Source organism: Nomascus leucogenys, chromosome 4 (assembly GCF_006542625.1).
Source record: "Nomascus leucogenys isolate Asia chromosome 4, Asia_NLE_v1, whole genome shotgun sequence".
In the NCBI taxonomy this organism is placed as follows: Eukaryota; Metazoa; Chordata; class Mammalia; order Primates; family Hylobatidae; genus Nomascus; species Nomascus leucogenys.
The window spans coordinates 1,215,001-1,228,535 of NC_044384.1; the positions used below are offsets into that span (position 1 = coordinate 1,215,001).

Here is a 13,535-nt window from a genome sequence, read left to right on the forward strand (position 1 = left end):
ACATATGCTATGCAAAAACATTCAGGTACTATATATATTTACAATTTTACAAAGTGTGTATCTTATTAAAAGAATACTTTTTCTTTATAGGGAATATGTATTAGGGACAGTTCATTGAGAAAAATGCTTTAAAATTAGGTTGATCCTTGGATCATTTAAAGTGAGTTCAGTGTTGAAAGAATTAACTTACATAACCACAAATAAATTTTATCTTTAAAAATGAACATTTCCCAGATTTTGTCACAAACCATAGCGTGTGATAAATATCACTTTTGTTTTTCACAAAGATCTTGTGCTTTTTGCAAAGGTCCTGACCCAAGCAAATCTCTATTTACCTTAACAATTTGCATTTTTACATTCCCATTAGTTTTTTTAATGTTAAATATTTTTAGGGTTCACCTCCTAATTCATGGATGTTGGGAAGTGTTTCCACACATAATTTCACTTTTCCCATTGGTAAGTTTGCTAAATTGCAACTGTTTCTCGATTGTGGAAACCGTGCATGGAATGTTTAAGCACTTTCTGCCAAATAGTCATTTTGTTTAAAGCAATTATAAGTGATAATTACCAATACAATGAAGATATTCTTTTCAAAGTAAAATAAGCTCCCACTTATTCCTTCAAAATTGAAAAAGGAAATTGTGTTAAAAAATGTCATTGTGACCATTTGGACCTGTTAACAGTTCATTTTGTTAATGAGCCCAAGGAAACAGACTATGCTGGATTTTATAAGCAAAGCTCCATAATAAATTTGACTTTTGACTAAAACAGACCTTAAAGGTTATTATTAATGAAGGAAAAAAATTTCAATACAATTCAGATTTATTATTTCAGGCAAATAAATCAGGATCATCATCTATACTTTCTATTGAGGTGTGTATAAAATATCAGTGTGATCACCTCAATTGTTCTCACGTGCTCAAGCTGTGACTGTCTCACTATCAACATTTGAATGTGATTAGCATTCCATAAAAGTTGTAGATAAGAACGAATTTCACAACATAGCCCCGAATAAAAGAAATACAGGTTAAAAACACTCACATGTGGAATTGAAACAATCACATATGGAATTGAAATTCTGTCTGCATACTTTAAGAACGTTATTAAAGAACAATAGTAAGCACTTGACTGAACTGGTTGTAGGAAATAACCAAAGTGAACATATTTTACTAAGGACAGAGTTTCTTGAGAACTAGAAAGACATTTTGCTGGCTTGCAGACTGAGTGCTGGCTTCTGATGCATTCTGAAGAATTAAAATAAGTTCTTATTAGCTGCTTCCATGGCCCTTTTCATTATGATGATTAAATGCATATATTACAGTGTTTATGTGCCAATCTGACATTATTTACTTACGTTTAAGTGCTGTCTATAACAAGCAAACCCATATGGGAAAGATGTGAATTTAGTCCACAATTTTATCATATAAACTTCTAAAGCCCTTTAATCCTGCCATCATTTAAAGCCAGTATTATGTCAGATTCAAACGTATTTAACCATCTTTTTAAATTAAACTTGTATTTTGAACTGGCCTGTATGCATGTTCCAAAAATAGAAGTTATTACATTAATTAATATGGCCTAAACTTTTTATGTCAAGGCAAAACCATGTCAGCGAGGCACTGTAACAACAGTATAACAGTGACAAGTTTGAGAAATTTATTTCCAATGCAATGTTCATTTTCTTCCTCTCTTTAAGGGGCGAATTAAAAAGCAAGCATTGCAAACATTATCATTAATGTCAAAGGAACTTATTTTTTGCACACTATTCAACAGCTAAGAGATGTGAAACTGCAAACAGGCAGGGGATGGGCAGGAATAGGATCTTATTAGAACAAGTTAAGAAAAATGCCAACCAGTTCACCAACTAACAGAACTTAGAGTGAAACTGTAAACAGGCAGGGGATGGGCAGGAATGGGATTTTATTAGAACAAGTTAAGAAAAATGCCAACCAGTTCACCAACTAACAGAACTTAGAGTGAAACTGTAAACAGGCAGGGGATGGGCAGGAATGGGATTTTATTAGAACAAGTTAAGAAAAATGCCAACCAGTTTACCAACTAACAACTTAGCCAACACTCTTCCCTTCTTGGTGAATGAGAGTATCTGGCCGGGGCTACTTTTAGGAAGTACTAACCCATTTGCTTCTATGTGAATGTGAAGGCGGCCTCAGGAGCTGCTCTGCCACAGCCCCCCTTGGCTGATCTCAAATTAAGTATCACACCCATGGCGCCACGTTGGCCATCTGCACTACACAGGATAAAAACATAGCTTTTTTTTCCATTTAATTTACAGTGATCCCAATATCTGCTGTTTACACCTAGATTTCCAGGGCCTCTATTACCATGTGCACATTCCTTCCTGTCTGTGTTTCTCAGTTGTACAGAAGAGGGGAGGAAAGTCCCACAGGCCTTTCAGAGAAAACCTCTAACAAAAGCATAGCTTCAAAGACGGTAGTTCAAAAAAATACATGGATTTTCCCCTTAGCACTAATAAAATATACACAGAATGTTTAACAAAAGTGTTCCTATTCTTAGGAGTGACTCTCGGTGTGAAAGGAGCCCCTCAGACTGTCTGTTTTTGGTCTTCGCTCAGCTTTAATCCCTGGTCTGTTACAGAATCTATCTATCGTCTATCAGAATGACAGGCAGCATTTTTAGCCTGGACGATCTTTTTAAAGCCACAAGTGAAAAACATCATTGTAATATGTGTGTGTAAAATGCAGCTGTGTGATTTCCAAGCAAACTAATCCTCTGATTTGGTTTTACATGAGAAATAACCTAAAACAGGTTTTTTTTTTTAAATAAGTTTACTTAAAATAATATTAAAATGCTCAATTTTTGCATACATTTTGTTTGTGTATGAAATATATAACTTAAGATATGCTATATATACATATATAATATTTAAGACGATGCTTTCTTCAAAAATTTCAAGCTACAGCTCTTAGCATTTCAAGTACAGTGGCTTGTAAGTAAGCTAACCAATTACAAAGTAGTATTAAAATAGGTGTTCTGTAATTTTCTTTATCAATCTCAAAAGCTCACCTTCAATACACTTTTGCGGCATATTTTTTACTCATTACAATTAGCAAGAGAAGCAGAATTTGTTTAGTGCAGGGAAAGGGATGTTAACTTATCCACTTCAATTAGTAACTCTAAAATGCCACGTGGATCTTCAGGAAAGGAAAACGGACTTTTTCCTTTGCCTTTCCATCTCTTAAAAATCCAGAAAGCATTTTTCCAGTTTTCCTAAATTGTTAGGAGACACTTATTTTCCTGCAAATTAATTCTTTTTAACTCCTTATGATAGCTTCGAATCCCATAAAGAAAGATGAATTATCACATACTGAGCCCAAGCTGTGAAACAGGAGGAGACAAATAGAGACCCCTACTGTGTTTAACAATGTAGAAGAAATTCCAGACGCAATAGAAAAATTTTCTGTCCTTTTCCCCAGACCTCAGAGCGTGTGCGCACAGCGCTGAACAGTGGAGGGCACTCTTGCCATGCTCAACGCGGCTCTGACCACACACTCCCGCGCGTCGACGCAGTGGCCCACACCTCAAATTTGTTAAGTCACGACCACCTGTGGCACCGTCACCAACTGTCTTCTGTTTAAAACATTTGCAGTTTTTAACCTGTGCAGTGAAGCACCCGGGAGGAGACACTGTTGCCTTTATGGGTACATGCAGATGGGAGCTGGACAGCACTCGCATTTAACTATCTGCCCTCGACGCTGCTTCAAATAATAAGATGTTTGTTACACTTCAAGGTTGCACAATAGTTCTTTCATTTAGATGTTATTCTGTCATCACACTTATAATGAACGCAAATGTATCACTATCTATGCCTAATGAAAAATACGCAGACCTGAAATATGTGAGCTAATGCAAACAATTTCAATCGAAATTTGATGAGGGGGTGAAAACAAGGTTTTGCTAAATCACTTGTGGTGAAGATGCAGATGGTTTAAATTCAAAGGCTGTGGTCTCACTGATTTGACACATGAAATTAAACGTGCTATTTCATGACATGCCTACTTGAAAGCACCCAAACACTGTCCATTTTTCAAATCCACTACGCATAGAAATAAATATGCAAAACCACTTAGACGTATAAATGCCCACACCTGAATAGCTCTAGAGGGGCACATGAGCCACACTGCGTCCAGAAACAAGGCTACGATCAGCTGTGACCATCAGCCCGCTCACACTCAGGATCAGGCGATGGAATCATTTCCATCATTTGTCAGCACTTCATGGCACTTTCATTTCTACAGGCAAAGTTTGCACATATGCAAAAAAATCATCCTGGAAAAGCCACTGCCCTGGGTCGTTGAAGCCAGTGACTGCATGTATACAGATCCTACAACAGAATTACCAAACAGTGCGGTGAAGGTCACTCTCGAAAAGACCAGTAACACCGACGAATCACGACAAAGTGCCGCGGCACCTGCAGGGTTAATTAAACAGTTCAAGATGCAATAGCTACACAAAAGAAAGCCGTTTTCTCCTCTTCTTTAAGAACTATAAACACTTGTGCTGAACTAGATGGCGTCTGAGAAGCCGTGCAGCATGGCGCAAGCTCGCGGGATCTCTAGTTAACACTCAGATTCAGTGTTAACACTTAACAGAACAGTGGTGAGCCCTGTTGCCAAGGTCAACAGCACAGATGCACTAATTGTATTATGAGCTTGACATCTAGTGGCCACCCCTGGCAGGGCAAAGCAGGCAAAGGTTAAATCAGCAAGGCTTGTCAAAGCACTTCTAACTACCCACCTTCAGGGAGAGACGGTCGGAAGCTGGCCAGCACTCTGCAACCCCACCTTTTCAGACATCAGACAAAAAGGCTTTCTGCGCCGAGCTGGCTGCTAATGCTCGCAGAGAATGCAAAGGGGGTAGGGATTTTAGATAGTAAGCATAACTAATCTGAAGGTGATTGAAAAAGACAGGCCCACAGAGGAAAATATTTAGACACCACACTGGCATTGTCAGATCCCCTTGGTGGACACCGTCTCAGTCTCGAGAACTCTTCCCTTTAATTAAGAAACAAATCAATCTTCATCTCTAACACAGAAACCATTCCGTTATTTTATTACAATTAATATTTTATACTTTCTGGAATATGACTGGCCTGGTTTGCTTGGAAGTCAGTTAGCTGCATTTTAAACCATAAATGTGTTGAAATTACAAGAGAACCCTAGACAGGTTTTTTTTTTTTTTAAATAAAAGTTTACTTGGAATATTAAATTGCTCAGTTTTTACATACATTTTGTTTCATTGTTTATGAAATGTGTAGTAATTAAGGTATCCTGTAACTACAAACCTGTCCTTCCAAGACTAAAACATGTTGGTCTTATTCTGGCAACTACTGAACAAATCATGTAGGAAAATAAAAACTAATAAAAACAAAAAATCCTGTTATATTTAAAAGTTACGCTTCTTGGAACTATCTTGCAGCACTGAAAGATGGTTCATATCCTCATTAGGAGTGAGAAAGATTTTTATTGTACTTAAATAAAAGCCAGTGCCAATACTTTTAAGAATGCTAAATTCCAACTAATGGTCAGCACACAGAATAGAAACCCTGGTTGTGCTTTTGCTGAACTCTCCCCGAAAGAAAATATTCTTAGGGCTACCTGGAGATGAATGGTACAGCTTTTTAGAGATTGCAGTTGGAAAAGAAATTTGACCCACTTTTACCATCATCTTGTATACAAAAAAGAATCAGCTTGCTAAGTAATTCCTGCTGTTACTCCATACCTTTTTCTGGCTTTGAACAACAGATCTAAAAATATTGGATAATGCGTATGCCATGGAAGTTGAAAATGTATTGCACATAAAATTCGAGAACTGTTACCTCATCACCTCTCTCTCTCTGTAAGGTGGGAATTAATTGGCAGGCTTTTTTGCTGATTACAGAAACGTGCATTTTTAACTAGGTTAAGTTTTTTAATGTTGTTTTTAAAAGAAATGTTTGCAAAGTCTTCTTTTCCTCTCCCCTCACCCAAGCCGGTTACTTACTTTTTACCTTTCATGTTTCAGAGAAAGCAATCTGCCTGTGAATGTTAGAAAGTGGCTCCTGCATTGTTCCTTTTGGTATGCTGAATTGTAAATGTGTGTAGTGTGCTGGGGGAGCACTGAGGGCAAACCATGCATATACAGATAAAAGAAAAAGATCCTGCGCCAAGCACTGGTGGCCGAGCTTCTTTCCCTTAATTCAAACACAGTCTGTGAAGACCACTGGTAAATTCTTAAATCACATGCTCAACACATTGAAAAGGATTTTTAAGACAGCCATATACTTCTAAGTTTCCAGAAAAAAACAAAACAAAACAAAAACACTTTGAAGCAATTAGTGCTAACAAACAAAATACAGGATGGTAAATGGTTTTAAATTATAATACCCTTTTGTTCCTTCTTAAATACATATTTTCTAACAACAATAAAATACATCTTTCTTAAATTATATTTTATACAATAAAGAATAGCAATATTGTATCTTTTAAAGTTCTTAGTGGGCATATAACTGTCATTGGAAGTTTTAATTAATTTTTCTTAGAACAAAAACATTCAGCTGGCTCACAGGATCACTAGTGGCGCAAAGTTAACCGGATCCCAAAGCTGCAGCACCTTTCTTCTAAAATAGGAATGAGATCATTTGCAAGTAAGTAATTGTAAAAAACAATTTCTGTTAGGAATGTCTCAATGACTTTTTTTTTTTAACAAAAGGATGACTTTAGAACTTTACAGAAATTATCCTTACTTTTTCTCATTCTAGACATGTCATGTTTCATTCCTGTAGTGATAAGGTTTGGGTAGCACCAGTTATTTTTGTATAGAATCTTTTCATTGCTTCAAAAATAAATCATAATTCTTTTTTAAGAGATACAGGCTTTGTGCTGTAAATTAATGTGACTGCATCTCTGTCCCCCATTATACTAAACATTTTTGCATAGAATATTCGTTCTGCAGGACATTATCAGTAGCTTTCCATTTTACTGCATGTAGATGGACCTGCTGCTTTAATTAATATGTCACTCCCCGAGTGATACAAAGGAATTATTTACCTCGTTTCTAAAACACTGAACTAACTGAGCTCACTTGTAACTTCCGGCACGGTCTATTTCCATTGCATTTAACAAAATTAAAATTTTGAGGAGATCTGATTCAGGTTGGAGTAATTTGGTTTCCACACCCATTTATCTTTCAAAAATTTTTACTTAGTTATCTTAGGAACGATGCTGAGTGCGACCGAGTAATACACAAATGGGGCATTCCTTGACTTAACACGGAACAGAATGTCTGTTATGCTCCTTGAACAAGCTGCTTCGAATATAATTAAATGAGAAAGAACTTAAAAAAACCAGTTCGCCTAAACTCTCTCAAACAAGCATGGAAACTGCTCGACCGACTCAGCCCCAGACACGGTACTTTGGGCCTGTTGCAAAATAGGACCAGGAACTGTGGCGACGTCTGGATTACAACTCTGGATGCTGTGAAAAACACAGGCTGGACAAGAACTTTAATTCCACCATGGGTAAAAAACCTTAATATTTTGCATCTCTAAATAAATTCGAGCAGCAACAAGAGGGATTCAAGTAGAACTTGTGAATAATTTATCCCATCTTAGGCTTTCAAATATAGGCGATATAGCCCTCCACATGTTTACACTATTAAGTTCAGCATGCTCACATTTCTGAAGTGAAATTAAAAATGAATAGCAGTGCCTCAGCTTGTTAATTGTTAAATACAAGGGGGTTTACTCTATTAATTAAAATATGCTTTAATAAAAGGAGACATGGCACATTTTGATAACGACCCTACAAAGCTGAGAAGTATTTACATTGTTGCATTTTGGGGCGGCTGTGAAAGCCGATTTTAAGCTATTCAGGAGCCACAATAATAAAGCTTTAAAATTCCTCACTGGGATGCAATGTAGTTCTTTTGAAGGAAAGACTGTCTTTCTCATTCGGCAGAAATAAATCCATTCATTTGATCATGTAGTCATTGAGGGCGATACAAAACAAACCAAGTGTGAGAAATTCTATGTGATGAAGTAAACAAAACAAAAAAAAATCCATTTCCATGACAAAAAGATTCTTTGTCCTTAATCTACCCACCATATGCAAGCGTTTCTTTTTAGCATATCGCCTGTTCTAATCTTGGCTGACTTGGCTACACAGATAAGACTCCCTTACCTCCACCGCAACAAAAAAACCCCAGCGAGCTCACTAATTTTATTTAATTCATTAATTCTCCAGCCGCGTCATAAGCATGCTCTCTAGTTCTTATCCGACATGGGTGTCTACCTGCTTTGTCAAACTTTACTCCACTGTGTGGGAAACTCTTCCGCCCCGTTTCCTTTTCGCAGACAGTCTCATTCTCAGAGTAAAAAGATCACCATCTGCCTCCAACAACTTGTAATAGGTCAATCATAAAAGTCGGCCTGCCTATTTTCTTAAGGAGCAAATTATTTTACTGCGAGCTGTGCTGCAGGCTCGGGGTCGTGGGGTCGCCCCTCCTCGGCCCTCTTTCCTGGCGCCCTGGGGGCCCCGCGGGGCGCGCCGAAGCCTGGGCGCCGCGGGCCCAGGTTTTAACTCGACGAAGGGGGTGGAGGCGCCCCAAACTTTGCGGGGCTAAGGCGCCACTCTGGGAAGTCCAGCCCTTCGCCAGTCTCTTAACTTTCGCGGCGCCTGCCCTTCGCTCTTGGATGTTTCGAAGAGGACGCTCCTACCAGCGAAATGACCGCAAAGGCGAGGTCTCCAGCGCCCGGCCTCGGCGGATCCAAAAAGAAGGGAGAGGGAAGGCCCGCGCAGACGCTGCAATGAACGCCCCGGAAACACGCCGGGGTTCTGCCGCGAGCAGGGGCCAGGCCCAGGTGGCCGCCGCCGCGCTCACCCCCAGCTTAATTCCCCAGGCGGCCATTAGGCAGGGCCGAGCCCCCGACCTTCTCCTCGTCTCGCAAGGGATCACAGACTGCGTCAACGCGCTGGGACACCGCGGGTCACCCGAGGCGGTGCGGGGGGCCGGGGAGGTGGCGCGGGCCCCCGGGGCGCCGAACAAAGCTGGCCGGGCGGCGGGGTCCCCAACCCGCGATCGGCGGTAAGTGGGCTCCGGTCGCCTTCCCCGCTGCCGCGCTCGCCCCGGGGTCGCCGAGGCCGGCCCCAGCGTCCTGGCGCAGAGACCCCGGGGGGCGGCGCGGAGGCGGAGGCACCGTGGACTCCCTCCCGCCCCGGCCTCCGAGCCGTCCTCGAGCCGGCCGCGGCCTCGGCGCCCTTCGCGGGCAGCTCCCCGACTCCGAGGAGAGGAGCCAAGTTTACTTCGCCCACAACTCTCTCCGCGGCCGCGCGCGCTCCGGCTAAGTACCCGGGTCCCCGCGGCCGGCCTGGCGCGGGGCGGACACTTGCTCGCGGGAAGCAGGGAACTTTCTCTCGCTCCCGGACGCGCGCAGCCGCTCCCGCCGCACGCGCTTCCCCAGCCCGGATGGGCAGCCCCAGACCCCCCGGCCACCCCGCAGCCCCGGCCCTCACCGTGCTCGGGAGCCCCGTCAGGCGGCGGCAGCTCCTCGTCCGACTTGAGGTGCTGGGGCTTGGCCTGCTTGCGCCGAGACATGCTGCTAGCCGCGCTCGGGCCCCGCGCGGGGCAGCGACATCAGCGGGGCGGCCGGCGGGGACGGCGCGGGGCGGGCGCAGGGCGGCCGGGCGGGCGCGGGGCGCGGGGCGCGGGGCGGCGGCGGCTGCGCGGGCCGCGCATGGGGCTGAGCAATTAGGCTGGTGAATAATGCATGGCCATTAGCGGAGGGCCGCGCCGATTGGCCGGGCTCCAGCGGACTCCGGCGGCCTATGCAAATGAGGCCGCGCTCGCAATTAGCGGCCGCGCCGGCGAGGAGGGGGCCGCGGCGCCTCGAGACCGGGGCGCGCGCTGCCCGGCGCCGCCTCACATCGCGGGCTCCGGCGCCGCGCTCCTCGGCCGCCCCCGGTGCGGCTCTGGCGGGGCCCGGGTGCGGCGCGGGCCGCGGTGGCCGTCCCTCCGCAGGGCGCAGGCAGCAAACTTTGGCGGCGTCCGCGCGGCGCCGTCTCCGCCGGCGCGCCGGGCTCGCCCCTTTATAGAGTGTCTGCGCCGCCGCCCGCGCCCCCCCCGCCGCCGCCGGGCGGCCCCTCCCGGAGCGAGCGGCCGCGGGCAGGGCTCCGACCCGGCGCCTTTGTCTCGCCCGGGCCGCTCGGGCGCCGCGCCTCCTGCTCCGGGCGCGCGGGGTCGGCCGGCCGCCTTCGCTGCTCCGCCGCGGCTCTCGGCGCCGCTCAGCGCGGCGGGCCCGCTCGGGCTCAGGTGCCCCCCGCTCTCCGGACCTTCTCGCCCGGCCCCGCGTCCCTTCCGCGGGCTTCCCCCGGCGGCCGGCCGGGCTCGGAGGCTCGCGGCCGGAGCGGAGCGGAGTGCGCACGCCGGGGTGGCAGGACTTCGGCAAGACCAACTTTCCGGTTCGGAAGCGGCGCGGGCCACGCGGCTCCTCCCTTCCCCTCCCCTCCCCTCCCCTGCGTTCCCCCTCCCTCCCACTCCCCCCTCTCCCCGCCCCACAACCCGCGGGCCCCACCGACTCCGGAGCGCCCGCCCCGCCCGCTGCCGCCACCGGGGCCGCCTCGCCCCCGCGCCAGCCCGCCTGGGCCTCTGCGCCGCCGGCGGCTTCTTAAATACAGGAAAGGGAGGGGACCGCAGGGCCCCGGTGTCCCCACCCTAGTCCCCCTTCCCCACGGGCCACAGGGCGCCAGCGGAGTGGGCAGCGAGCGCGACCGAAAGTTCCAACTCTACCAAAGTCCCGCGCGCGGCCCACCCCGTTCCCGGGATTTCGGGGATGACACGGGGGTCAGGTGAGGGGGCTTCGCATTTTGGATCGGCCCCACACTCGGGCAGCTGGCGCGGCGCGCTCCCCGCACACGCGCCCGCCCCCTCTCCCGCGGCCGCACGCACGCGCTCTCGCCCTCGCCCCACGCGCACAGGCGCGTACTCCCACCCGCGGCCGTGCATCCGCCGCGCTCCATCCCGCGCGTGTCCTCTCCCCGAGCGGCCGCCAGGATGTGCCCCGGCCCCGTCGTCGCCGCGCCCGCGCCCCTCGCCCCAGTACGTCTTTTTTCGTTTCCTAAATTTCGTATTTTTGTCCTTGCAAGTGGCCCTGTATGGTGTGAAGCGTCAGCACAGATGGCCTCCCGGAGCTTCCCCGAGTCGTTCGCTGGGGGAAGCGGGCGGTGAGCGGCCGACCCGGGGCGCTCCGCAGGCCGCGAGCTCCTGGCAGGGCTGCTGGTGGGGGTCCGCCTGGGGGAGGAATCCCCGCCTGCTCCATCGGACCCGGCCTGGCGTGGCTCGCGGCGCTCGGCGGGCTCCCTTCCATTCTAGAATCTTCCCGCTTGCTTCCCAGCCCGCGTTCTCCCGCCCGCCTTTAATTGTGTAAGTTTGACGAAGTCAGAGCTTTGGGTTTCAGGAAAAGCGCAGGAGAGTCATAGAGGAAGGGAGGGCGCAGGTTAGAGTCAGGTCCAAACAGCCCCTATCGCCACTTTTGAAAAAAAAAAAAAAACCCTTAAGGTTGGTTTTATTTTGCCTTTTGGTGGCGGGCGTATTCATTTGGATTATTTTTTTTCAAGACAGACAAAAGATGTTTGAAATCTGTAGTTATCCCGTTTAACACACCCATCGATGGCTCTTTTCTAGTTAAGCTACGGGGAAAACGTCTTTATCCCGCAGTTAGGCTGCGAACTTGTGCAGATGCTCAGGCTTTGTGGAGACGCGCCGGCATCTGGCGCAGAGGCGCCCGGCGGGGAAAAGTTTGTAGCCCGGGCTTTGGGGCGCGCGGGGGGCAGGAATTTTTCTGAGAAGAGGGGCATAGAGAGGCGGCGCGGGTGGGGAGAGAAAAAAGGAACGCAGCGGGGAGGGGGAAAAGCAGCTTGCAGGATGGGAGTTTCTTGCAGAATTTACAGGACTAAAGAGTTTGGGGAAGTCGCAGAGCCGCAGCGGAAAGGCAGGGGTCTGAGACTACTTTTGAGAAGAGAAACAACGCAAAACGATCGCTGGAGGGCCAGAGCCCTGGTCGAAGGTGCCCTAGCTTTTATGACCTGGTTAATTATGTCCCTTTTTTATTTTTATTTTTTTCCTTGCCATTACTACTACTACTACTACTACTATTTTTTTTTTTAACCGACACACTTTGGGGAGAAGAAGAAGACACAGGTTCCCACGGCGTCTGACGCCTGCGGAGCAAGTCCAGAGCCAGCTGGACTCGCAGCCTCTGGCCCGGCGGCACCAACTCCTCACTGGGTCAGTTTAAGCGCGCTGTGCCCACCTTTTCTGTTGCGTAAGGCCCGCTCCCCCTGTCCCGCACCCCTCTCTCCAACAAACTGGCACGATGTCTTTAGGTCTTTCTGGGGTTTCCAAATGCAGCTTTTTAATTTCATCGATCTGTTTTGCATTTCCTACAAGGTGTGGACGTGGGGAAGATCTTCTGAGTCCCTCCAACGAAGGCAAGTGTGCGACTCTGGCCCTTTATTTGTAAGAAGCAAGCCTTCAGATTGCAGAAGTGTTGCGCGGGTCGCCGTGCGTTGTGCGAGTGGGAAGATGGAGGAGGCTGGCACGGTGCTTTCGTGGACGCAAGTGAACCGGGCGTGAAGGCAGGGTGCGAGCTCTGCCCTTGGCCCAGCCCTGCGTGGGCGCCATCCCAGATTCCGGGCGGTGCGAGGTGCAGAGATCTGGAGAGAGTTACGGGTTCCCCAGCGCAGGCTGCTTTGGGATTTCGTTGGAAGATCCGGCAGAGCCTTGGAGGAGAGGGCCCGGGAGGCTGTGTGTGCAGCGGAAACTTGTACGAATGCCCCCACAGCTGAAGTGGCGCTCACGAGTAATTTCTGCGGTGCACCCTTTTAAAAATTGACTTAAGTGAACAAGATGAATTTTTTAAGAAAGCAAAGGTAGAAAATAAAAGGCGTGCGACTTCTTGACTGGCTTGTTCCCGCTTTTCTTCCTTCTCTATACTCAGATCAGAAACTTTAATTGCTCTTACTCAGTGCGACAACTTTTAATAACAGCGTTTGCATTTTAAGCCTGAGTTGCAACCATAGATTTATTGCGAAGTGACAGCGTGTCTACGGAATATTTTCGCAGATGAGACAGGACGTGCGCTCTAGTCGTGCCCAGATTAAAGGGACGCTGGGCCATGTGCCTGTGTAGTGCAGACTCGGAGGGGCACACACATACTCGTCATCACATGATCACTGTCTCTTAATATTGTCATACCTAAACACTCGCAAAAACAAAAGTTGCTTTTCTTCCCTGTAATTAAATGTAATTTGTTAATTGTCTTTCCTCTTGCAATGTTGTTTTCATCTTAAGAGGTGACACATTATTATTTTGTCTAATATTATTTACAAATTAATGCTGTATATTTTACATTAATGAAACATATAATTAGGTGTTTGGTTCAATCGGTATCATTCAGATAAAACAAAGCCTATCTGCAAGATTGATTGGAAGTGGAATAGTTGGTTTTAATTTACCATCAC

The 13,535-nt window shown here is 47.1% G+C and overlaps 2 protein-coding genes across 4 annotated transcripts in view; one reads left to right on the plus strand and one right to left on the minus strand.

Moving 5' to 3' along the window:
* SALL3 (spalt like transcription factor 3) overlaps positions 1-9,632 on the minus strand; it is a 19,731-nt gene extending 10,099 nt beyond the window's left edge. Inside the window, exon 1 of the mRNA XM_003280181.4 lies at positions 9,531-9,632. Within this exon, the coding sequence (XP_003280229.2) occupies positions 9,531-9,612 (82 nt within the window). The 5' untranslated portion in view covers positions 9,613-9,632. The remainder of the gene's footprint in view (positions 1-9,530) is intronic.
* Positions 9,633-9,708: 76 nt separating this feature from the next.
* On the plus strand, positions 9,709-13,334 carry LOC115834735 (translation initiation factor IF-2-like). Of its 3 annotated transcripts, XR_004029604.1 has the most exons (5): positions 9,709-10,475; positions 11,160-11,436; positions 11,955-12,079; positions 12,202-12,300; positions 12,463-12,555. XR_004029604.1 is itself a non-coding variant. In XM_030810248.1 (4 exons), exons 1-4 carry the CDS (start codon positions 9,785-9,787, stop codon positions 12,533-12,535), a joined length of 1,140 nt encoding a protein of 379 aa, XP_030666108.1. In that variant the 5' UTR covers positions 9,709-9,784; the 3' UTR covers positions 12,536-13,334. The 3 variants fall into 3 exon arrangements, 2 of the variants coding, with proteins under 2 accessions (XP_030666108.1, XP_030666107.1); XM_030810248.1 differs by lacking the exon at positions 11,955-12,079 and having other exon boundaries at positions 12,463-13,334; XM_030810247.1 differs by lacking the exon at positions 12,463-12,555 and having other exon boundaries at positions 11,955-12,298.
* The last annotated feature ends 201 nt before the right edge of the window (positions 13,335-13,535 follow it).